This window comes from Ixodes scapularis, unplaced genomic scaffold (genome assembly GCF_016920785.2).
Source record: "Ixodes scapularis isolate PalLabHiFi unplaced genomic scaffold, ASM1692078v2 PGA_scaffold1__304_contigs__length_218370807, whole genome shotgun sequence".
In the NCBI taxonomy this organism is placed as follows: Eukaryota; Metazoa; Arthropoda; class Arachnida; order Ixodida; family Ixodidae; genus Ixodes; species Ixodes scapularis.
The window spans coordinates 198,493,004-198,519,220 of NW_024609846.1; the positions used below are offsets into that span (position 1 = coordinate 198,493,004).

Here is a 26,217-nt window from a genome sequence, read left to right on the forward strand (position 1 = left end):
CATAACACAATGTCGTCAACATATCTCCTGACTATACAGCTACCCAACGGCATTTTTTCTAGTCCTTCTACCACGGCAGAATCAAGTGAGTTGAGGTATATTTCCGCCAAAGCTGGTGCCACCGATGAACCTATGCACACTTCATCTTTCTGCACAAATTTTTGCCCATCGTATTCAACCACAGTTGATCGAAGATACAAATCTAACACCGTCATGAAGCAATCTACCGAACTGCCGGAACCTGACTAAAATTTTACGAGATTGCGCTCCAGGGCCTCATTTACTCGCTTCATCAGTCTGCTCTTCTTCAACGAATAATAAAGGTCATTAATGTCCATTTTTTGATGTTTTGTTGTGTGTTTACCGTTTGTCAACTCAAAGTGGTTCGTAATTTTTTTTTAAGAACTTTGTGGCTGCGAAGTCAAGGCGTGTCCCATTGGTGCCATTGCTTGAAATGTTTTTTGGTGGCGGTGTTGGGCCAGGATGTATAAAAAGAGGGAGAACTGAATAAAGTGGTTAGCTGTGTTTGAGACGTCGTCGTGTTTCTTCCACCCAGTCTCACGTGGTAAAAAATGGTAAACTTACACCAGCTCGCCTGCGCCCTAACTGTTTTTTCAATAAGAGCTCGGCATTCTGATATCATTGCAACACCTGTGCAAGAGGCACACAAACTTGCGGTCTGCATAGTAAGGAATGTTCCCATTGGTTTTTGTTTGTTCCGTGTAGGCGTTTTACAATCATGTTTCCAACTTTCTAAAAAAATGTGATAGTATAAGGTGATTCACACTATGTAAACTTTGTAACCACAATGGAGATTGTCATCTGTTTCAGCCGGTGATTCGCGTTCCCAGCCTCAGATGCGGCATTTTTTACTGTTACCTGCTCGCCAGTGTCACGATTCTTCTAATGCTGTCAACGGTATTTTCTGGACTTTTATTTCCAAACATTCTCCAGAGTGCCAGGCTCTGGGACACTCCTTGGGAAAAGAATTGGGCAGTCAGGTGTATCTGAGGTGGATGGACAATATTGAGTTGGCACCAGCTTTTTCAAGATGCTAGTTTTCAGCAACTTACCAGCCTGCCTCATGTGCAAGGAGTTTACTTGCCCCTAGCTGGCCTCTTTATCGAAAGAAGAGGAACATCGACACACATGAATTTTATGACTGGCTTTTTTCGCAAGCTAGAGCCGTGAACATGGTTGTTCGTTGGGGCAGAATAGTGGGCATTTGACACCACACAGAGCTTTGCATTATTTTGCCTGGGTTTCCACAATTAACAAAAAAATCGTCAAACATACATAATCCTTTTACAGTAAGTAGTATCCGGTGTACGACTTCAGAGGATTCCTGCGTTATCTATGCACCACAAATTGCTCCCAGTCGGCTCCCACCTGGTTGGTGAAGCATGAGTAGCACTTGCAACAAAGCATCACCAGAAATTCCTGAACTAGATCAATGTTAGTGTGCAATGAAGACAGTTAAACTTCGAGGTATGCATATACAACTTTCGTGCAATTCTTTTAGATTAAATAAGCAGGGAAAAAAGACAATGGACACTCTGCTGCTGTCAATCACATCTTTATTTTCATAAATCCAAGGTTTGAAAGGATTACACTTGTTTGCATATAACTCACCTTACTGTATACTAAATTTTTTACTCTTTGTACTTAAAGAAAATTAAATCAGATGTAAAAATGATTGCCATTTCCTATTAGTTGAAGCAATAATGAAACTTTCAGTGTATTGCACATTCATGCAAGCTCAAGCAAATTACACAGTGCAGGGCAAGCCGTGCTTGCACACAGGCCTGCAAAACTTCAGCGAACATCTGAGCTTCCAAGTTACTTACCACAGGAGGGACGTCTGAAAACAAAATAATCACTGTTGCCCATTTTTAGATTTACATGTTATAAAAAGCCCCTCCATAGAACACCAAGGTCATACATACCACATATTTGGCAACTATCATAATAAAACTATTTTACAGCACCCTTACGCAAAATATATTAACTACTAAATTGTACAGACAAGTTTTCTTTTATGAAACAAACAGGAACAGACAGATGGGCTGCATACTTTCTTGCTTTCACATCGAGGGGCTGAAATTGTATGTTGCAAAATTTTTGGAGACACTAGGAAGTTCTGTTTATTGTGTAACAAGGTTGAAACCAAAAAGTACAGATGCGACCTCCATGAAATGCTAAGAAAAGTGCGATATCTACAGAAGGAAAGTAGATGAGGACTGATTGCACAATAGAGTGATAGTCATATTGCCATCAACACCGTAGGCATATGCACTTCCTTCGAGTGTTTTATTTTGCATATTGAAGTATTGAACATCTAACATCTCATGTACAATGTCGGTTCTCTTGTTTCATTCATGTTTGATGGGGTTAAATTAAAACAAGAAGATTGAAGCCTTAAACGATTTTCCCGAGAATGTGTCATCTGCGGAAGGAGGTTCGAATTATGGGCTTCTATACCAAGAAACGAAATGTACTTAATTTAAAAGGGGCATGTCATCTGAAAAAAGGGAATGAAAGGCTGGGTTAACAACTAACCTCACAAGATGCAGACGCTGTACCTAACCGACAGACCAGTGTACAACGGTCAGATAACAACTTCAATCTGATGACTGACACACAGCAGTACAAATAGCTCACCTGACGAACCAAGCCCAACGATCATCAGTCGTAAGAATAATTCCACTATAGCAGCGGTAGTCAGCATTCCCCCATTAGAATGATGGAATAAAAAAGGCTTGGGGTCGGATAGTTAAAACAAGACTGTTTAAAAGTTGGTGCTTTCAAAAAGAATGCACAAAACCCAATGCATACTGCCGCTTGACAACAAAAACGAAAGCTATCATCTGCCTCATTGGAAACAACAACCATCAACCTACTGATCAGATCGAAATGCTAGTAGGGGCTGATAACTGGACAGACACAGAGGCTGGAAGGAAGGCTGAGAGCTGTCCAAATGATCCTTGGAGGGAAATCGAGACGACCACTCAAGATCTTCTCACGTTGTAATTCTAAAGGCTACAGTGATTGAGCCTAAAACAGATGTTCTCAAGAAATGAAATAAATAAATAAAAACGTGCCGGACACAAGAAGTTATTGGTCATGTACTTAGCAAAATGATATGCAAAATGATGGAGCAATCAAGTTTTCTAAGGACACTGCCAAAGAAGTGAAGAGACGACATCCAGATGGTGCTCACGAATTTCCTCGTGGAAGCTGCACACTCGTACCAGCTTGGTCGCTAGGGGCCTCTTGTGTACAGGTAGCTTACGCAGCACACGGTAGATCTTTATGCGTTGGATCGCACACTCCACATGGACTCTGCATCCAGCAATCTTTTTGCAATAAGACACCTCGTCATTAATGAACTGGCGACGGCCACGCAAGAATGGAGGAATGTTAAGCGATACCCTCCCTGGCATCAGGTCAAATATCGCGAACCCTTTGTCCGCCAAGATCAAATCTTCTGGTGTGCATTGGGCAAGTATGGCGCTGTCCTTCACCACCTCCCTGTCACTGGTAGAGCCGAGGTAACATTCGCTCGTGAAAATTATGGCTCCGTTGAGGGCGACTGCAACTAGAGACTTTACAGTGTTTCTAGATTTGTAATTTGAGAATGTTACACTTTGGGTGACTATGCTCCCTCTTGGCACCTCTATTTCTAGCTCTGAGCAGTCTATGCTGGCTCGGCAGTTCGGGAAATCCTTGAATGAAGCTGGCATATCTGTTCCCAAGTAACGTGTCGTAGGAAATTTAGGCACCATTATGCCCTCGTATAAGATCTCGTAAAGGACGTGCAGAAACGTCATGAAGACGTTTTGCACTGTCGTGTGGCTGACTCCGAAGCGGACAGCTAGGTCATCATCGAGGACAGCGAGCTTCAACCTTGTCAGGCAAAGCAAAAGCTGGTCGGCTTGTGACAGCCTGAAAACGTTAGTGCCGCTGTAATAAGATAAATCAAAGCGATCTATTAGGTTTAGGAGTGCAGTAAAACTCGACTGCGGTATGCCCGTGTACACCTGCAGCATCTTGCCATTAAGGTTTTCAACGGAAAACACTCGCAGCTTAAGTGCTTTGACTTCAGCAGTAAGTTTCAGTATTTCTGATGCCATGCCACCTGCAGAAAAAAAAGATGTAACAACATAAATAGGGAGTAAGCCTGCATTCTGGATTTTGTGTGGCCATACAGATCCAATTTACTCCAAAAAATAATTTGACCCGTATGAACTAGGCGACTCGTAAAATATAAAAAAATCATACTATATGGCCCAATGTTAAGCTTCAAAGAAATGAAAGGGAAGAAAATTAGTATGAGTATTTACTTTAAGGTATCTCTACTAATTCTAGCTAAATTTTGCTAATTACTAGTTCTGGCTGCGTCACCGTCCAAACTTCTGGAACGGTAATTTTCTTGGAGTATGTGCTCGTCATCTTGTATGACTAGCATATGCCATAGTCATGATATCAACAATGTCATGACTGGAGATACTTTGCCAAATGATAGAGGTGGTGGCTATTGTAATAAGAAAGAGGCAGTCTTCTACTCCTGGCAAGATCACACAACTATCATGTAAACCACATGTGCCTCCATGTCATGATGCTTGGCTGGTTTGCTCGCACCAAGCTTCACAGCTTTGCACCAGTCTATGACGGCAGAGCATCCCATTCGGTTTAAGGGGCCTGGAAATTTTACAGGTCGATAGCTACTTTTAAATTACACAGCAGAAATATAAGGTCGATAGTACTTTTAAATTACAGTGCAGATGTATATAGCAGCTGTTGTAATAAGAAAGAGGCAGTCTTCTACTCCTGGTAAGATCACACAACTATCATATAAACCACATGTGCCCCCATCCCACGATGCTTGGCTGCGATCACATCAAGCTTCCCTGCATTGCACCAGCGCACCACGGCAGAGCATCCCAGCTGGCTTGAGGGGCTTGGAAATTTTGCAGGACGATAGCTACTTTTAAATGACAGTGCAAAAATATAAGGTCCACCTATATTTGAGTAAACATGATAGGTCAAAATTACCTAGGTGAAGGAGAAAACGGAGTAGAGGGTGTTGCAACACAACATACCTCCTGCAATATGCCTGTTAGGGAAATCTTGAGGGTATTGTTGTACAACCATTGCTGCACACCTCAAATACATACATATCTTGTAGTGCATTGCTCAAATGAGCACAGACATAGCAGTGGCCAAATGCCCTAATTGCATTTGTTTATAAACATTAAAAAAACATCATGAGAGCCACTTTCTAAGCTGTCAATAGTACCTACAGGAATGTAATCCTCTTTAGCAATGACGCCTTCATTAGATGCGGAACACACTGGCTTGCAGCTAGATGCTGCTGTCTCGATGCCTGAGTGGAAGGGGCAATTATTTGTTCATCACAATAGAATTACCATTCAACAAATGAGAAGCTACACAACTGTAGTCGACGACAGGCTAAGAGTGTACGGCAAGCTCCTCCTGCAAAGCCCTTCACTCTTTTCACTTAGCAGAGCAAAGGATGGAGAGGAGATGAGGAAGGACTCACCTTCTTTCCAGCATTCGCTCTGCTAAAGTGGAAAAAAGGAAGGCTTTGTGGGAAGAGCTGTCCTGCACTCTTAACGTGTCACCAGGTATAGCAGCACATGGGAGGAAGTAGAAGGCAGTTTCTAGTTTATCTCAACACAGCAACACTAGGGCTCTTATACATCCCAAGTTTTTTTAACAGATCAGCTTGATAAACATATGTGACAAACTCCTGTATATTGCTTTAAGTGTAAACGTTCCTTCCTCATGCAGTCCTTGACATATGCTTGCATATTTGTCATAGGAAAGAGAGGCACCTTTTGGTTTGCTTTCTTCCTCATCTAGGTCTTGTTGGTTGCAGAAGCAATATAGGCACATTCCAAGTGGGTCACACTGGCATGCTGGGCAACCGGCATCAGGATCACCGATAGGGGCAGCTTTTTTGCAGTTGATAAATTGCAAACACTGTTAGCAAATATTAAGAACAGCCATGCTTCAAAATATTACGTGGTTTGTCATACCCGCAACTGCAGTCTCTGCATCGCCCTCTAGGAAACAGTTCAGACATGTTCCCAGTGTGTCTAAATCACACTCACTGCAGCCACTTTGCTCGGCAGTCGGTTCCTCTAAAGGAATAGTATAAAAGGAGCAATTCATATGAACCGGAGGTGCTGCAAAGGTAAACTGTCAACAACTTCGGCCTGACAATGTCTCTCAAGTACTACCTGAATGAGCCCCGTCCATTCCTGTTTCAGTCAAGAAGCTGCAGGAGTCGCTGTCACTCATTAATGCCTCTGTAAGGCCAAAAACTGGTCCCTGCACCACTGGTACATCTAAGTAAAAGTCAATGAAGCAAGAAAAAGTCGTCAGCAAGTTGTCCGAACCACTGTTAACTAATGACCGCAATAGGACACATTCTCAAGAACCTGAGTAGGCACTGCCTGTTGCTGTGGTAGCTACGGAGCTGCAGGTACCGCAGCCGTTTGCTAATCCCTGTCTACTGTCATGCGGGGCTCCATAGATTACAGCGATATCTAGATAAAGGTTGACAAAGCAAGAAACAACTGATGCCAAGTAGGTTAAAAAGGTGGACCAGTGATGGCTGCAGCCCAACATATAGTACGATACCTGATTGGGAGCTGCCTTTTGCTGTGTCACTTAAGAGGATGTACAAGCTACTCGAACTGCCAAGTGTGGGTGGCAGACTCAAGACGGGCCCCAAAGCCATAGCGTCATCTAGATAAAGGCGGACGAGAACAAGGGTCGTCAAAGGAGCATAGTTGATGGCTGCTACCTGACGTGCCCTATAAAGTACCCGAAAAGGCAATGGGCGTAGCAGTGTCGCCGCCGCTTGCTGTGGCCTGTGCGTGGTCGAGCTCGTGGGCCACTGGTGCACTTAGATAGAGGTTGATGGCGAACAGATAAGGAAAGTGAATAACTGCAGCTTGGCACCCCGCACATTACCTGAGCTGTCAACTGTGAAGCCGTACAAGCTACTCGCACTGCCAAGTGCGAATGGTAGGCTCAAGACGGGCCGCAAAGCCATAGCGTCGTCTAAATAAAGGCGGAGGAGAAGAGCAAGGGTCGTCAAAAGAGAGATTATAAAGGACATAGTTGATGGCTGCTACCTGACGTGCCCTATAAAGTACCCGAAGAGGCAATGGTCGTAGCAGTGTCGCTGCCGCTCGCTGTAGCCTGTGCGTGGTCGAGCTGGTGGGCCACTGGTGCACCTAGATAGAGGTTGATGGCAAACAGATAAGGAAAGTGAATAGCTGCAACTTGGCATCCTGCACATTACCTGAGCTGTCAACTGTGAAGCCGTACAAGCTACTCGCACTGCCAAGTGCGAATGGTAGGCTCAAGACGGGCCGCAAAGCCATAGCGTCGTCTAAATAAAGGCGGAGGAGAAGAGCAAGGGTCGTCAAAAGAGAGATTATAAAGGACATAGTTGATGGCTGCTACCTGACGTGCCCTATAAAGTACCCGAAGAGGCAATGGTCGTAGCAGTGTCGCTGCCGCTCGCTGTAGCCTGTGCGTGGTCGAGCTGGTGGGCCACTGGTGCACCTAGATAGAGGTTGATGGCAAACAGATAAGGAAAGTGAATAGCTGCAACTTGGCATCCCGCACATTACCTGAGCTGTCAACTGTGAAGCCGTACAAGCTACTCGCACTGCCAAGTGCAGGTGGTAGGCTGAAGACGGGCCCCAGGGCCATAGCGTCGTTTAAATAAAGGCGGACGAGAAGAGCAAGGGTAGTCAAAAGAGATTATAAAGGACATAGTTGATGGCTGCTACCTGACGTGCCCTATAAAGTACCTGAAGAGGCAGTGGTCATAGCAGTGTCGCTGCCGCTTGCTGTAGCCTGTGCGTGGTCGAGCTCGTGGGCCACTGGTGCACCTAGATAGAGGTTGGTGGCAAACAGATAAGGAAAGTCAATAACTGCAGCTTGGCACCCCGCACATTACCTGAGCTGTCAACTGTGAAGCCGTACAAGCTACTCGCACTGCCAAGTGCGAACGGTAGGCTCAAGACGGGCCCCAGGGCCATAGCGTCGTCTAAATAAAGGCGGACGAGAAGAGCAGGGGTCGTCAAAAGTGAGATTATAAAGGACATAGTTGATGGCTGCTACCTGACGTGCCCTATAAAGTACCTGAAGAGGCAATGGTCGTAGCAGTGTCGCTGCCGCTTGCTGTAGCCTGTGCGTGGTCGAGCTCGTGGGCCACTGGTGCACTTAGATAGAGGTTGATGGCAAACAGACAAGGAAAGTCAATAACTGCAGCTTGGCACCCCGCACATTACCTGAGTTGTCAACTGTGAAGCCGTACAAGCTACTCGCACTGCCAAGTGCGAATGGTAGGCTCAAGACGGGCCCCAGGGCCATAGCGTCGTCTAAATAAAGGCGGACGATAAGAGCAAGGGTCGTCAAAAGAGAGATTATAAAGGACAGAGTTGATGGCTGCTACCTGACGTGCCCTATAAAGTACCTGAAGAGGCAGTGGTCATATCAGTGTCGCTGCCGCTTGCTGTAGCCTGTGCGTGGTCGAGCTCGTGGGCCACTGGTGCACCTAGATAGAGGCACCTAGATAGAGGTCGGTGGCAAACATATAAGGAAAGTGAATAACTGCAGCTTGGCACCCCGCACATTACCTGAGCTGTCAACTGTGAAGCCGTACAAGCTACTCGCACTGCCAAGTGCAGGTGGTAGGCTCAACAAGGGCCCCAGGGCCATAGCGTCGTCTAAATAAAAACGGACTGGAAGAGCAAGCGTAGTCAAAAGAGATTATAAAGGACATAGTTGATGGCTGCTACCTGACGTGCCCTATAAAGTACCTGAACAGGCAGTGGTCATAGCAGTGTCGCTGCCGCTTGCTGTAGCCTGTGCGTGGTCGAGCTCGTGGGCCACTGATGCACCTAGATAGAGGTTGATGGCAAACAGATAAGGAAAGTGAATAACTGCAGCTTGTCACCCCGCACATTACCTGAGCTGTCAACTGTGAAGCCGTACAAGCTACTCGCACTGCCAAGTGCGAATGGTTGGCTCAAGACGGGCCCCAGAGCCATAGCGTCGTCTAAATAAAGGCGGACAAGAAGAGCAAGGGTCGTCAAAAGTGAGATTATAAAGGACATAGTTGATGGCTGCTACCTGACGTGCCCTATAAAGTACCTGAAGAGGCAATGGTCGTAGCAGTGTTGCTGCCGCTTGCTGTAGCCTGTGCGTGGTCGAGCTCGTGGGCCACTGGTGCACCTAGATAGAGGTTGATGGCAAACAAATAAGGAAAGTAAATAGCTGAAACTTGGCATCCCGCACATTACCTGAGCTGTCAACTGTGAAGCCGTACAAGCTACTCGCACTGCCAAGTGCGAATGGTAGGCTCAAGACGGGCCCCAGAGCCATAGCGTCGTCTAAATAAAGGCGGACGATAAGAGCATGGGTCGTCAAAAGAGAGATTATAAAGGACATAGTTGATGGCTGCTACCTGACGTGCCCTATAAAGTACCTGAAGAGGCAGTGGTCATATCAGTGTCGCTGCCGCTTGCTGTAGCCTGTGCGTGGTCGAGCTCGTGGGCCACTGGTGCACCTAGATAGAGGCACCTAGATAGAGGTCGGTGACAAACAGATAAGGAAAGTGAATAACTGCAGCTTGGCACCCCGCACATTACCTGAGCTGTCAACTGTGAAGCCGTACAAGCTACTCGCACTGCCAAGTGCAGGTGGTAGGCTCAAGAAGGGCCCCAGGGCCATAGCGTCGTCTAAATAAAGGCGGACGAGAAGAGCAAGGGTCGTCAAAAGTGAGATTATAAAGGACATAGTTGATGGCTGCTACCTGACGTGCCCTATAAAGTACCTGAAGAGGCAATGGTCGTAGCAGTGTCGCTGCCGCTTGCTGTAGCCTCTGCGTGGTAGAGCTCGTGGGCCACTGGTGCACCTAGAAAGAGGTTGATGGCAAACAGATAAGGAAAGTGAATAGCTGCAACTTGGCATCCCGCACATTACCTGAGCTGTCAACTGTGAAGCCGTACGAGCTACTCGCACTGCCAAGTGCAGGTGGTAGGCTCAAGAAGGGCCCCAGGGCCATAGCGTCGTCTAAATAAAGGCGGAGGAGAAGAGCAAGGGTAGTCACAAGAGATTATAAAGGACATAGTATGGCTGCTACCTGACGTGCCCTATAAAGTACCTGAAGAGGCAGTGGTCATAGCAGTGTCGCTGCCGCTTGCTATAGCCTGTGCGTGGTCGAGCTCGTGGGCCACCACTGGTGCACCTAGATAGAGGTTGGTGGCAAACAGATAAGGAAAGTGAATAACTGCAGCTTGGCACCCCGCACATTACCTGAGCTGTCAACTGTGAAGCCGTACAAGCTACTCGCACTGCCAAGTGCGAATGGTAGGCTCAAGACGGGCCCCAGGGCCATAGCGTCGTCTAAATAAAGGCTGACGAGAAGAGCAAGGGTCGTCAAAAGAGAGATTATAAAGGACATAGTTGATGGCTGCTACCTGACGTGCCCTATAAAGTACCTGAAGAGGCAATTGTCGTAGCAGTGTCGCTGCCGCTTGCTGTAGCCTGTGCGTGGTCGAGCTCGTGGGCCACTGGTGCACTTAGATAGAGGTTGATGGCAAACAGATAAGGAAAGTGAATAACTGCAGCTTGGCACCCCGCACATTACCTGAGCTGTCAACTGTGAAGCCGTACAAGCTACTCGCACTGCCTAGGGCGAACTGTAGGCTCAAGACGGGCCCCAGGGCCATAGCGTCGTCTAAATAAAGGCGGACGAGAAGAGCAAAGGTCGTCAAAAGTGAGATTATAAAGGGCATAGTTGATGGCTGCTACCTGACGTGCCCTATAAAGTACCTGAAGAGGCAATGGTCGTAGCAGTGTCGATGCCGCTTGCTGTAGCCTGTGCGTGGTCGAGCTCGTGGGCCACTGGTGCACCTAGATAGAGGTTGATGGCAAACAGATAAGGAAAGTGAATAGCTGCAACTTGGCATCCCGCACATTACCTGAGCTGTCAACTGTGAAGCCGTACAAGCTACTCGCACTGCCAAGTGCGAATGGTAGGCTCAAGACGGGCCCCAGGGCCATAGCGTCGTCGAAATAAAGGCGGACGAGAAGAGCAGGGGTCGTCAAAAGTGAGATTATAAAGGACATAGTTGATGGCTGCTACCTGACGTGCCCCGTAAAGTGCCTGAAGAGGCAATGGTCGTAGCAGTGTCGCTGCCGCTTGCTGTAGCCTGTGCGTGGTCGAGCTTGTGGGCCACTGGTGCACCGAGATAGAGGTTGATGGCAAACAGATAAGGAAAGTAAATAGTTGCAACTTGGCATCCCGCACATTACCTGAGCTGTCAACTGTGAAGCCGTACAAGCTACTCGCACTGCCAAGTGCGAACGGTAGGCTCAAGACGGGCCCCAGGGCCATAGCGTCGTCTAAATAAAGGCGGACGAGAAGAGCAAGGGTCGTCAAAAGTGGGATTATAAAGGACATAGTTGATGGCTGCTACCTGACGTGTCCTATAAAGTACCCGAAGAGGCAATGGTCGTAGCAGTGTCGCTGCCGCTTGCTGTAGCCTGTGCGTGGTCGAGCTCGTGGGCCACCGGTGCACCTAGATAGAGGTTGGTGGCAAACAGATAAGGAAAGTAAATAGTTACAACTTGGCATCCCGCACATTACCTGAGCTGTCAACTGTGAAGCCGTACAAGCTACTCGCACTGCCAAGTGCGAACGGTAGGCTCAAGACGAGCCCCAGGACCATAGCGTCGTCGAAATAAAGGCGGACGAGAAGAGCAAGGGTCGTCAAAAGTGAGATTATAAAGGACATAGTTGATGGCTGCTACCTGACGTGCCCTATAAAGTACGTGAAGAGGCAATGGTCGTAGCAGAGTTTCTGCCGCTTGCTGTAGCCTGTGCGTGGTCGAGCTCGTCTGCCACTGTTGCACCTAGATAGAGGTTGATGGCAAACAGATAAGGAAAGTGAATAGCTGCAACTTGGCATCCCGCACATTACCTGAGCTGTCAACTGTGAAGCCGTACAAGCTACTCGCACTGCCAAGTGCAGGTGGTAGGCTTACGACGGGCCCCAGGGCCATAGCGTCGTCTAAATAAAGGCGGACGAGAAGAGCAAGGGTCGTCAAAAGTGAGATTGTAAAGGACATAGTTGATGGCGGCTACCTGACGTGCCCTATAAAGTACCTGAAGAGGCAGTGGTCATAGCAGTGTCGCTGCCTGTGCGTGGTCGAGCTCGTGGGCCACTGGTGCACCTAGATAGAGGTTGGTGGCAAACAGATAAGGAAAGTGAATAACTGCAGCTTGGCACCCCGCACATTACCTGAGCTGTCAACTGTGAAGCCGTACAAGCTACTCGCACTGCCAAGTGCAGGTGGTAGGCTCAAGACGGGCCCCAAAGCCATAGCGTCGTCTAGATAAAGGGTGACGAGAAGAGCAAGGGTAGTAAAAAGAGATTATAAAGGACGTAGTTGATGGCTGCTACCTGACGTGCCCTATAAATAGGGTTCCGCGTTTTCGGTTTCTATTTTTTTCAAAATTCGGCGTACTTTTATCGGTGTTTATTTGAAAATACAATTTTCGTTTTTTTTCGGCGCATATTTATGCCCACAAAAGTTTATCGGCTTTTTTCGGTGAATATAAAATAAACACCGACGGACACCGGATCAGATGATCCTTGTACGTAGCTCTGATATTTGCGATCACTCAAAGAATAACGGCACCGATACATTGAAAAAGAAATGGACACTTCATTTGGCAAATGTGTGCAACTGTAAAAGAAACAAGACAAAAAAAACATAGAAGTACAAACAAGTCAGACATGAGGCCTATGCCCAATAAACATGGAACTTCACCTTCTGTACATCAGGATTACGCGATCTCATTATAGTACACATACATGTACTTGCCAAGGTTCTTCTCCTTAATCCGCACTCTTTCTTTTCTGTTAATATGACCCTGAGCTTCGAGAATGCCCTCTCAACGCTAACACCGGGCACTGACAGGCTGAGGAGATGAAGCGCTGCCTGAGCCAACATCGGCCAATCAACCAATTGTGACCGCCGAAAAACGCACGGTGCGACGTTTTAAAGCACAACACAACATGCAGAGCTTGCATCAGGTCAGTCTTCCTTACAATGAGTTTGACAGCACGCTTGTACATGGCGAAGTCATGGGGCATTTCGGACTTCACGTTCCGATCAATGATGCGCACTTTAAACCAAAACGTTGTGATGCCATCCGTGTATCCCATACTTTCGGACACGTTTCGATACACTGTCGTTCCTCTTTTTTGCCACGGCTCTGTTGTACGACTGGAAGGTCAAAGTGACCTTTTCCGGTTAAAGCTGAATTTTAGAAAATGGACTCGACGAACTTTTATCGGTTTTTATTGGTTTAAATCGAAAATTCCAAACCTAAAATTGACCTTTTTCGGTTAAAACTGGATTTCCAACAATGAATTCGGCGTACTTTCATCGGTTTTTATCGCTTTAAACCGAAAACTCCGAACCCTACCTATAAAGTACCTGAAGAGGCAACGGTCGTAGCAGTGTCGCTGCCGCTTGCTGTAGCCTGTGCGTGGTCGAGCTCGTGGGCCACTGGTGCACCTAGATAGAGGTTGATGGCAAAGAGATAAGAAAAGTGAATAGCTGCAGCTTGGCACCCCGCACATTATCTGAGCTGTCAACTACAAAGCTGTACAGACTACTCGCAATGCCAAGCACAGGTGGTAGGCTCAACACGGACCCCAGGGTGTAGTGTAGTTGAATGTCAGATGAAGGAACACGGATTCAGTTGTATGCTTTGCATCGACTTCTTTCTTTATTATCTAATTTTTGCTTCGTTTTCTTTTTTTTTTAGAACTACATAGGGCCATAGGCTCGTCTTGACAGAAGCGATGGAGAAGAAAAAATGTCAATGGAGATATGGTTCCATGTTTTGGGGGGGGGGAACTGTTTGTTCGATTTAGACTTTTTTTGGCTTTTATTTATGCTCGCTGATTCCGTATTTTGTGATGTCAATATTCGCTGCCGGAGAAAAAGGACTGCTGTTTATCGGGGTTATGTTGAAGATGAGATGATGGGGTCCTGGGATTCCCCCTCCCTATCAGGAACTATGTTCGTAATGAGACAAGGAAATGAGATAAGGGGCCTGGTTACCGAAAGTCACCCTGTTATTATTCGGGTTTTTGACCCGTATCCACTATAACGAACGACACACGCTACAGATGATTTTTATGGGGGATGGAAGTGGGCAGATTAGTTAAGCTTGACTGCAATAGGTGCACTTTGGTCTCGATATTCCCGTAATAATGTCCTGGAGGAATAGGCATATTACGTGAACCTCGCTCCGAGGTCGGGTGATACTTGAGTTATTTCATGCTCCACACAGTCGCGGAGCTTTGAACGGAGAGCTTTGCCATCGCGTATTTGAAAACTCCTGTATCGTAATATAATAAACATTTTCAGCTACGGAGGGGCCCAATCGAGCGCGACGTCGCGAGCACTTCGATACAAATATTAAAAGTAGTCTTCTCGTCTCCGCAACGGCACATGAACAAGCACAATATTTTGTGATGAGTTGGAACACAAAATCAACTTACGGGCACGATTTCCAGGCGAGTCTCTGCTGCTGGTTGGAATCGGCGTCGCTTCGAGTTGCAACTTCGGATAGGCGCCCTTTCTCATCCGAGGCCTTTTATCCTTCTTGATATCGCAGTTTTCAAAATGCCTCGAGCACACAACATGGTAATCCGATGGACTCCAATTAGCCCTCCGTATTTGCTCAAGCCACTTTTTTCTAAGCTTGCTGTCGTCTAGAAATTTGAAAAGCGACACACCGCCCCGGATGCGGCCACCACATCTGAAGACGCAGCACGTTTTCATTTTCCCTCGTAACGCTGCCCCTCGGAGAGCGCCTGATCGGAGTCGACCTCTATATCACAGAGGACAGAAGCGGAACGTTTTTTTCTCTTCCTTTTTTCAACCAGCAACCACGCGAAGGACTCACCGCTACAGCCACAGCCGCTACAGCACGTCCGCCATTGCAGACGCCGAGATGTTTACATTTGCACCCCCCCCCCCCCCCGCCCCTAGGAGGCGGAGCTTAGCATAACCTCCCCTCCCACCTTCACAGCTCCTTTCCCATGCGCAGAAATCCGAAATGCGCACACTTGCGAGGCGTATTATTAGCTCCTTTAACTTTAGCTTATAATTCAAGAAGCTCCAGTCGACTGTTGAAAAGCAGCCCATCTCAATGTCGGTGGGTGGTTAATATTTTTACTATCGACCGTTCATATTGTGTGAACTCAAGGTTGCTCTAGGTGCAAAGAAGCAGTCGGCACCAGTGCCAGACAGACTCCACTATGAAATGTCGAGGAAACTGTCCCCTGAATGCTGAACAGGCACCTTGTTCTGGTGTCCTCAATGTTGGACTATTTCTGCAAAGAAAACAAAAAAATACTAATCTAATAACAGCTCATGGGAATACAGTCATGTGATTGAACTCATTTACCTATGACGAGACCAACTTTGAAAGGACTCAGTTCCTTCTGGACCACCACATTTTTTTTTTTTTGTCCTTCGGTGCCACCTTGCCCCCATAAGTCGTTCGGGCAAGTCCCACGCGACCCCCCATCGCTTGCGTCATGTCTTTGGCTATCATGGTTGGTTTGGTATGCTTCATTATTTTTTCTGCTTGATAGGAGCCAATGGTGGTGCCCCGATTCAAGTGGTACTGTGGGTCAAAAGGGTATCGTAGCTTCGGCAGCGGCCAACATCGAATCCACAATTCACGCAAAGCCAATCATCGCGATGAGTTGCCTTGTGCCACTTAGGCATTCGTGTGAGAAAATTTCGATGCTTCAGAGTCATTACTCTCGATGGAATTGATCGCGCGCTGGTCGTTAGGCAACTCGGCAGGGTAGGCAGATTTACTCAAGGTAGAAGGAACACTCTTAGGTGAGGCTTTGTGGAACGATAGACTGTGCCGTTTATCATGCCACGTGAAGACTGTAGACGGCGATCGACGTTTGAGCGGTGTGGGTGACGTTGGAGTGCAGTTGGTTTCCAGTGGCAATGGTCAGCTCCTTAGCCTCAATCTTGGTCCTTTCAATGTTTAGGACGATCTCGATAACTTGCTTGACGAAAGGAATGTTGCTGTCCAGGAGCAGCCGTTTTAAAATGTTAGTGGACAGAACTCCAGCGGTGAACTTCTCCCTGATGTTTTTGTCCTTTTGAAGACCGAGGTTTGTCGGAACTGCCAAGTCCCATAGGGCAGTCTAATAACCCAACAATGATTCTTCGGGCTGTTGATAACGCTGGCAGAACCGGTGACGCTCCAAGTCGATGTAGCACGACTTTTCATAGTGCGCGCTGAGGGTGTCGACAGCCTCTTGGTAGACGTCTCGTCGGAGTTCTAAAGGTGGCTGCCGCTGACGTCGTTGCTGGCGACGGCACAGCGACATTGCGGGATGAAAGCAACGTGTCAAAGACCCGTTGACCCTCCACCCCCAGGCATTGGCGCAACAGGTTTTGACGACATACCGAGGGCAGTGCGTGAGCTCCACATGCCCCCATGAAACAATCGAAGAGCGAAATCCATCACTGCCAGGGAATTTCCGACTTCCCTAGTTTACTCAAAACGTCTTGAGGAGGTTTGATGCCGATTCCGCCGTCCATCCCGTCGTCAAACGAACGTGGAGTCCTAGATGGACCCGGGGGTCCGGAAGGAACGTCCAGTCACCTGTGCTGTTCTCATGACTTTTTTTTTCGGAACAGATGATGATGAAGAAGAAGTAAGTGAATCAACACATAGCATAGAAGACGAAGTTATGTGGGGCATGCCTCCAGCAACGAGGTCGTTGCTGCAAACATGCCCACATAACCCCTTTACTGAATCCTGGGAAAGACCCCACCATTCCTACGAGTTATCGTCCCATCCCACTCACAAGTTGCTTTGGGAAGGCTTACGAGGGCTTGTCAATCGTCGTCTTGTCCATTTTTCAGAGACTGAGAACTTCTTTGAAGTAAACCAGGGCGGCTTTCGGGAGGGACGAGCGACCCCAGATCATTTGGTTCGCCTGGGGTGCCTTCATGTGTGCTTTGCTTAGGCTGGTGGCATATCGCCATTTTGTTCCACACGTTTATTTTTTTTTTGTTCAGCAGCTCTCAAAAGAGCGTGTCTCTGCACGTGTTTGTGGTGCTGACTGTGCTATGGCGACATTTTGTTTTCGTCGATTTCTTTGTATTTTACACGTGAGGGCGTGCTGTCGGCATCGAGTACTACAAAGGGTGGCATCGCCCTAAACAAAAGAACATTAAGGCACCCTAGGTTCGCCTGGAAACTGTTATACGTGAGGCATTTGTACACCGGCATCATTGTGTCTCAGTGTTTTTTGATTTACAAAAAGCATATGCACGATACCACGTGGAGGTACAGAACTCTTCTTGACTTCTACAACTGTGGTGTGCGGGGCCGCATGCTTCAGGGTCTACAGAGCTTTCTGAGCGAAAGAACGTTTCAAGTCCGATTGGGCTCCACACTGTCGGATGTTTTCTCTCAAGAAAATGGTGTTCCACAAGAAGGAGTGCTGAGCGTTACACTCTTTGCTGTTAAGATTAACAGTCTAGCAAAGCTTATGCCAATCAGTATCTTACTCTTTATATGTGGATGATGTGCAAATATATCTGTCTTCCTGTAACCTCTCTAGTTGTGAACGGCAGCTGCAACTTACAATCAGTAGAATGTGTAGGTGGGCAGATGAAAATGGTTTCAAATTTTCGCCTAAAAAAACAGCCTGCGTTCCTTTTTCGTTGCGCCGGGGATTGTCTCTTGACCCTTCCTTGCATCTTAATAGCATTACAATATCGGTCCAGCAATAACACAAACTTTTGAGTGTGATCTTTGACAAGAATCTTACCTTTGTACCCCATCTGAAGGATTTAAAACGAATGTCATCAAGCATCCTAAAGGTGCTCTTGCATATGCCGTGGGGTTCTGATAGGCGCTGTCTCCCACGACTGTATAACTCCTTAGTTCGACCCCGCCTCGACGATGGTGCAGTAGAATATGGGCCAGCGCGGCCATCTGCTTGACCCAATACACCACCTTGGACTACGACTTGCTACAGGTGCCATTAGCACATCTCCTGTGAAGAGTTTGTATGCTGATACGCATTAAATGTCCCTCGAGAAACGGAGGCAGTACCTCAGCGTCTCTTATGCTCACAAAAGCATTTCCTAATCCGAAAGATCCCTCCTACAGTACCCCTCATACTTGCAGAAGTTCACAACCTTTTGAAAACAAGCCGAGCATTCTTAGACCACTAAGCGGATCCGTTTACAGAGAACTTGTCGATCCCTTAATATCCCCCTCCACGAGATTCCCTTGCCTAAAAGCACACATAGGGTTGCTTCTTGGGATGCTCTGCCGATTTTCTGTGACTGGTCACTCGCAAAATACAGTAAGAAGGTCATTTCGCTACAAATCCTCCAGCAGGAGTTCCTCTCCTTGCAACAGAAATATGCTGGAGTTTGATAGAGATGGGTCCTAATCGTCGTCTTTTGTAGAATTTGCTTTGTATTCTGCCTCATACAGCAAAGCAACACAAGTTGACTGTAGGGCAAGCATTTTCACCGCAGAGCTTTATGCTATTTTACTAGCGGTCGAACATATACTCGACAAGGGTATAATGAAAGCTGCTATTTTTGTCGACTCATTTTTGTCGACTATTTGTCGACTGATAATTTATGATTTAATGTTCTTCTCCCCGATTCCCACAAAGAATGCCCTTTCACAACATCGACAAGGTAAGATCAACAGCGCCCTTCAACACGGTCGGGACATTAACCGCCGAATTCAAAAACCTCACTCAAACTACACTGAAACTGAAGGGGCCCTTCAGTTTCAGTGTAGTTTGAGTGAGGTTTCTGAATTCGGCGGTAAGTTCTGCTGGGTGCCAAGCCACGTTGAGATTTTGGGCAATGATTTGCCCAAAATCATAGCCCAAATTGGCCATGTTTCCCTGAGGCTCATCAATAGCATCCAATGGCTTACCCTACCAAGATTTGAAACCACTTCTGAGGAAACCTATTTTTCACAAATGACATCTGGATTGGGATACAGAGAGCAACAACAAACTCCACATTATCAAGCCCGTTCTGGGCGTTTGGCAGAGCTCTTATAAAAGGAAACGTCGTGTGGAGGTTCTTCTATGCCGTTTAAGAATAGGTCAGTCCCATTTGACACATCAGTATCTGCTTCGTAGTGAAGATGTTACACTATGTGAACCTTGTGGAGAGCTTCTGACCGTGCTACACATTTTATGGCAGTGTTCGTCCCACCAACCACTCCGTCAACCATGTTTTCCTGAACTTTTTAGAAATCACCTCGCTTTTCATCCCTCGTTTTTGCTTGGCGATAAACCCTTAATTCCTCTCAGCCGTGTTCTAGACTTTTTTTAAACAAACTGGATATTTATACCATTTGTAAATTTGTGGCCTCAAAGTATGCTCTAAATACGTTAAGCTTGGCATATTATAGCCCTCGTTGCTGCTGCGCCCATAAACTCCTAATCATCATCAGTAATGTTCTAAAGAGTATTTCATAAGGTTGCTACGTCACATCCCGCCTCGATGTCACTAACGCACAAGCCAAGTGAATCTGTAATAGTTTCGTCATCTGCGGCGGAAAAGCTGAGGACACGTTTACTTGTGTGACTCTTTTTGACAGGGAGATACGTTTGTACTAAGAAATACAAGCTTATGGTCAGATATATGCCGTCCAAAACACTGACATTATTGTCATCTGGAAATGTTCCAACAACTTTGAGATCTAGAATATTATCACTGCTCTGGGAAACTCGGGAACCTTCTGTAACAAGTTGTACAAGATTAAAGTTTCACATCAATTCACGCAATGAGACTTGTACACGTTACTCAAAAAAAGTAACCGATTACAATTACAATTACTTCACTGTAAAAAGTAACCGATTACAATTACAATTACAGTTACTCAAAAAAGTAACCGACAAATTACTCTAAGTAACCGATTACTTCACACGTTAGTTTTCATTCAACTTTTTTTTTTTTACTACGGTAGCATAATCCTTGAGTTCTCGCGCTCACTTGTTCCCCCCCCCCCCCCAAAAAAAAAATAAAAGAGGAAGAAGAAGAAAGCCTTGACCGTTTTTGCTTAAAGCTTAGTGAGTGACGCCAACACACGCAATCCCTCTTGGGAAAAATAATAATAAAAAGAGCGCTGCTTAAATACATTAGTCACCACAAGAGGCTGGATAAGGTCATTTTACATACCCAGACGTAATCTCCGGTGTATAAAAAAAAAAATAATTACCCAGGAATCGAAGCGTAGTGAAGTGGCCTACTAATGCTCAAAGTCCCGTGTTTAGTGGTTTCGAAAAAGAAAAAAATTGACCGTTGCGTAGAGCTGAGTGACTCCAGCACATCTAACTCCTCTCCCCCAACCCCCCCCCCCCCCCTCTCCCCCCCCCCCCAAAAAAAAATGAGAAAAATTGTAATCAGTAATTTCGTACTCGATTACAGCAAAAAAATGTAATTGAATTACAAGGATCGTTACTCCTTAAAGGGAAACTGCAAAGGAAAAAAAAGTTTTTTTTTTAAACAGCCTAATTGGGACAAGCATGTCACAAAACAAATGTTCCGCGAAAAAAATGATTTTTTTTATCAATATTTACGCCACAGGACGTAATTTAGTAGAGTCAGAACCTCTCCACATTTGAAACTCCCGCTCTTTCGACCCCCGCGGAAGAGGAGTACGCCCCGCCCCTCACTCTCCTTGCGTTGCGGAGTTGAACGACGCAGCCAGACGCAGCGTCTCGACTTCCGGCAAGATCTGGCAACTACGCCAGGCCGCGGTATTGTTTTGGTTTGACGCGATTTGCGAGCACATGTAGCGAAGACGTGACCGGAGAAGTGCCCCTGTGATGTTCCCGGAAGACGGAAAGTATCGTTCGTAATCGTCGTGCGCGCTTTGAAAGCGAAGGGAGTCACAGGATCCACGAGTGCGCAACCACAAGCCAAGGTTCACGACAGCGCTGCGTTGGTTCCGGCGATCTCGTTCTGTTAGGTGCAACACGGCGATGCGACAGAGCTGAAACGTTCGTGGTGTGTGTAATGCGGTGCTAACACGGAGCGCAAATTGGTTGTTGTGGGGTTGACGTTCAACCAGTTAAGTCCCGTCGTCGTCAGCTGATCCAGTCAAACTGGTCCGGGAGGACGCTGGGAGCGTTTTTAAAAGTAAATCTGCCTCGTTCTGTTTCACAATGTGGAAGTTTCCCGACGCATACCGTACGTAAAAAGCTGCGGGCGTTTTCAACAAAATTACGTCGTTTTAATTGAACAATGGACTCCGAATTGTCCTAAATCTGCCGTTTTTATGCTTCGTGTTGGACTGCGTTTGCACAGCGACGTGTTGCATCGTGCGGTGTGAATAAAATTGGGCACGATTTCGTACCTGCCTACAGATGCATGAACTGAGACCATTTTTACGTAGTGGACATAGTGCTTTTTTATTTTCTGTCTAGTCGCGGACGTTAGGTGCACACGGGGCGAATCTCGACGGCCTCCAGAGCGATATCACGAGAACGTAACTAGACACGTTGGTCGCTACGCGAACGCCCGATTGCCTCCAGCCAAATGGCATTCCTTTCGGGGCGACATGGCTGTTGGAAGGCTCACTGTCGGGATCACGCATCTGACATCTCCGAAAAGTCAGCATTTGCACGCGCAAACAAGCAAAGCAAAAAAAAAAAAAAAAGGCACGCTAAGCAAGCAAAGAGGAAAACAAAAGAACCGCGCTATGAAAGCCAAAATCCCGCGTCGCTTCCTATCACTAACACCAGCGACAGCTGCTAAACACACACTACTTCACTTCAAGAAGTCTCACTCAAGCACCCGGGTCAGCACGAAACGACGAAACACTGATCACTTCGGCGAAACGATTAGTCGAGGTAGGCGAGACAGGCGGGAGCAGAGACTTGGGCGGCCATGAAAGAATGGCGAAGCTTTTGTTTGTATGAATCCAAACGGAAGTGCCCGTCTTGTAAACCCTTTGTAAAGTATAATAACTCTCATCACATGGGTTATTCTTTAAACGTCAAAATATGCCGCTCAAAAGGAAATTGCAACATATAACAAAGGTTTAAGAACCAAGATCTAAGCTGTCAATCAAACTCTTAGCCAATGAGAACCTTTTGGGATTGACGTCACATAATCACAACTTCGTGGCGCGCGATTTAAAACGGACGAAATAGCCGCAAACTAAAATGAGTCTCACGCAATAAATATTGCTGTAAAAAATGTGTTTTCTCGCGGAAAAATTGTTTTTTGACATGCTTGTCCCAATTAGGCTATTTAAAAAAAAAACTTTTTTTTCTTTGCAGTTATCCTTTAAAGAAACTAATTGAAACGTTACAAAATTACGGCAAAATGTGATCGATTACAAGTAATGCATTCCTTGTAACGCGTTGCGTGCAATCTGTATGAATCGCAGCTTTTTACTTGCCTCAGACCTGGGTTTAAAGTCTGACAGTTAATAGACCCTTTCCGAAATTCTGTGCCATCTGGTGGCTGAAATGGCGGTTTAACTTTTGCGATACTAATGGTGGCAATGAACCTGTAGCCCGCAGTATTTTATCGGGCACCGTCACTTTAGCAGGCCAACGGCCAACGAGAATGTGCTCTTCACTGTACAGTTCTTTCGCGATCATCCCTTTCAGTGTCGACGGTCACGAGGGTCTTTGAAGTCCAGTATGTGCTACTAACGAATTGACTGGGCCCGAGTTAGAAATGAACATTTACGCAGCTCTTGCGTTCAGTTCCTACTTCGCATCGTACTAACGTCGCGAATGCATAGGCCTCAAATTCTCAGCGTAGGAGTATCTTCAGCTTCTTCCTTCATCAGTAAACATGCAAAAATATTCCAAAAGCCGCGATTCATGATTAAAAAAATGAAAGCCGTTTACAACTCCCTGTAATGCCGAATTAGAGTGCGGCTCTTGAGGAGGAGGAGGGAAGGGTACTGAAAAGGGGCGATGTCCTTCCTTCTCTCCTGCTCGCCGCCATTTAGGGAAAAATTTTCCGCTAAATTTAGCGGACAAAATTTCCCGCTAAATTTAGTGGGGAAAATTTTCCGCAGATTTACGGGGAACTATTTTCCGCTAAATTTAGCGGGGAAATTTTTCCGCTAAATTTAGCGGGAAAATTTTCCGCCAGATTTAGTGGGGAAAATTTTCCGCTAGATTTAGCGGGGAATTATTCCGCTAAATTTAGCGGGGAAAAATGTCCGCTAAATTTAGCGGGAAAAAATGTTCCGCTAGATATAGCGGGGAAAATTTTTCGCTGGATTTAGCGGGGAAATTTTTGCGCTAAATTTAGCGGGGAAAATTTTCCGCTAAATTTAGCGGGGAAATTTACCTTACACTTAACTTACACAATTTACCTTACACTGCCCTTGTTCGCCCGCAGCTCGAGTATGCATCTACAACATGGAACCCCCACCAGGCTTACCTATACAGAAATTAGAGTCGATCCAAAGCAGGGCAACTCGGTTCATTCTTAAAAAACTACACACAGACTAGCATTACTACGCTAAAAAAAAGAACTCGGCCTTCCACTGCTGGCGGAAAGAAGGAAACTGACCAGACTAGTTTCATTACACGATTTGTATTATCAGGCCCCTTTAAAGAGAGAATTGTACTGTCCTGCGGCTCATCACATTTCTCCTCGTACAGACCATTCTCAGAAAGTTCATCTGGTAACACCAAGGACCAACCTTTTTAAATTCTCTCCACTGCAATTATCACTTTCAGAATGGAACTCTCTGCCAGAACATATTGTTACATTTCAAGACTCATCTGGATTCAGAGCTGCACTTGCTACTTTTTTTCGATATTTAGCAACCTTTAACCCTGTGTTTTTCCTTTCTTTGTTTGTTTCTGTTTGCTGTCAAAGCCCCCCCCCCCCCCCCCCCCCCCTTATGTAAAGCCCTAAGGGCGCTTTAAGGGAACAATAAATGAAATGAAATGAAATGCACCGCGCGGTTACGCCGACGCTGCTCAAGCCGCAAACGGCCGTTTCCGGCTTGAGCGGAAACGCCCGTTTACCAACAGATACCAACAATTTATAAGCAGACGTTCCGTCTCCTATGCGGGAGACATCATATCAGTGCAGCCCAACACCCGACTAGCTCTCGTTTCAAGTTCTTTTTCGTCCGTCGTAGATGTGAAGTTAAATAAAAAGTTATTTCAGGAGGTCAGTGTATACGTCGGGGAGGGGGCCGGTGTTAGAATTACAGGCGGATGGGTCACTGCGAATGCCACCATGATTCCGGAAATCTTCTGGGGCCCCACCGTTGTTCACGTGCCAGGGTCACAGCGTTCCCGAGGTCAAAAGTGTGGCCAGTCGTCCAACAATGGTTCACCAGCTCAGTTTTTGATCTTGTGGCATGTGTTGCCTTCTCCACGTCTTTTCTGCGCTCTTTGAGGCGGGTACTCCGTTTGCGGCCGGTTTCTCCGATGTATCATTTGTCACAGACCTGACAATTCACTTTGTATACGATACCACTTTGCGATTCAGGAGAGGTTGGATCTTTTGGCTTCGTGAAAAAAGCGTATACCTAATGGAAGGAGGGACCGGCGAATAGATTCTGAGACGCCTTTTACATAAGGGATATCAACACAATATGAGAGGCTCGAGAGGCTCCACAGGAAAGGCATCCGCGCTGCTCTTGGTGTACCTCAAGCCGCTAGAAACGAGCTTATATTCAGAGAAAGTCAAGCTGCACCTCTACGTCTGAAGGCTACTGAGAAACTTCTTATTCAGCTCCTTCGTCTTCTCGAAACGCCTGCGGGACGGAGACTCCTTCAGAGGCTGCACAACAGGAGCTTCTCACACTTCAAATCATGCTTTCACACGCTACAATCACTAAGTTGGCGCCCATCAGTTTCTGTTGTTCCGACAGCGTTGCGGCTGGCCCCTTGGATTGAAAATGGGCCCATCTGCAGAGAGACTATTCCAAATTTACGCTCTAAAAGCAAAACTTCACAACTTGTGGCCAAGGCTCTTACAGAAGACCACCTTTCTGTGACCTATCCAGACTTTCTTCGAGTGTATGGCTCAGTGAATGCATCATTACGAAGCAGTACAGCTGCTTTTGTGATCCCTGAACTGCAGTGCGAATGGAATAACAAATTTCATCGCATGGTCTCTTCAACCACAGCAGAAGTTGTTGCAATCACAGAGGCACTCGTCGCACTAAGTCGTGACCATCCTAGAAACGTAGTGGTGATCACAGACTCCCGGTGTGCTCTTAGACGACTTCTTACGTGTACCGAGACGACAACCAGCAGGGCCAGAATCACCCTCCAACATATGGAAGCAAACGGATTCGTGGTGCATTTTCAGTGGGTCCCGTCGCACATTGGGATTAAAGGAAATGAAGCTGCTGATCGGTTAGCCGCACAAGCTCATCATCGGACCCCATCGCTCGAACCACCTGACGACCCTCGCCAACATAGAGCAGCTGTTCGCCGACACATTGCGTCTTTGCATCTAGATACAGGTACTCACTACCCATGCATAACGAAGGGACTATCGCGCCTGGAAGCTACAACCCTGTTCCGATTACGTGCAAGAAGTGCTAGGACACCCGCGTGGTTATACAAGATTGGAGTCACGCAGTCTCCGCTTTGCTGAACATGTGCCGTCCACTGTGACCAAAACCACCTGCTTCTGGAGTGCCCAAACTTTCAATCACAAAGATATACGCTTTTCCAGCGTCTCCGGGCGATCGGCGTGGCACATGCAACTGCAGATGACCTGACTTTTCCTAGCGGTTCACAATCCCACCGTGAAAAGACGCAGCGCTTTCTACTCGACTTCTTAAAATCGACAACTCTGCTTACACGTTTGTGACCATATCTCCTTAACCGAAGATGCTCCCGATGTAATTGCGTACTTTGGAGCGCACATAAGCGTTGATTTAGGACAATACGTGTGAATGTGAATATGTATGAGTGAGGTTTTATGTGAGCAACAAAGCCAACACATCAATGTTAGGCTAACCGCTTACTATTAAAACGTCATTCTCTCTCTCTCTCTCTCTCTCCGGCTCTACGGATGAAGAGGAAAACAAAGCAAGCA

General features: G+C 46.6%; 1 protein-coding gene across 1 annotated transcript; it reads right to left on the reverse strand.

Moving 5' to 3' along the window:
• Positions 1-3,170: 3,170 nt before the first annotated feature.
• On the reverse strand, positions 3,171-4,133 carry LOC121835901. The gene has a single exon (XM_042290447.1). It carries the CDS (start codon positions 4,131-4,133, stop codon positions 3,171-3,173), a length of 963 nt encoding a protein of 320 aa, XP_042146381.1.
• Positions 4,134-26,217: the final 22,084 nt, after the last annotated feature.

Coding starts and splice junctions, on each gene's coding strand:
- LOC121835901 (XM_042290447.1), bottom strand. CDS start 4,133: ATGGCATCAGAAATACTGAAACTTACTGCTGAAGTCAAAGCACTTAAG.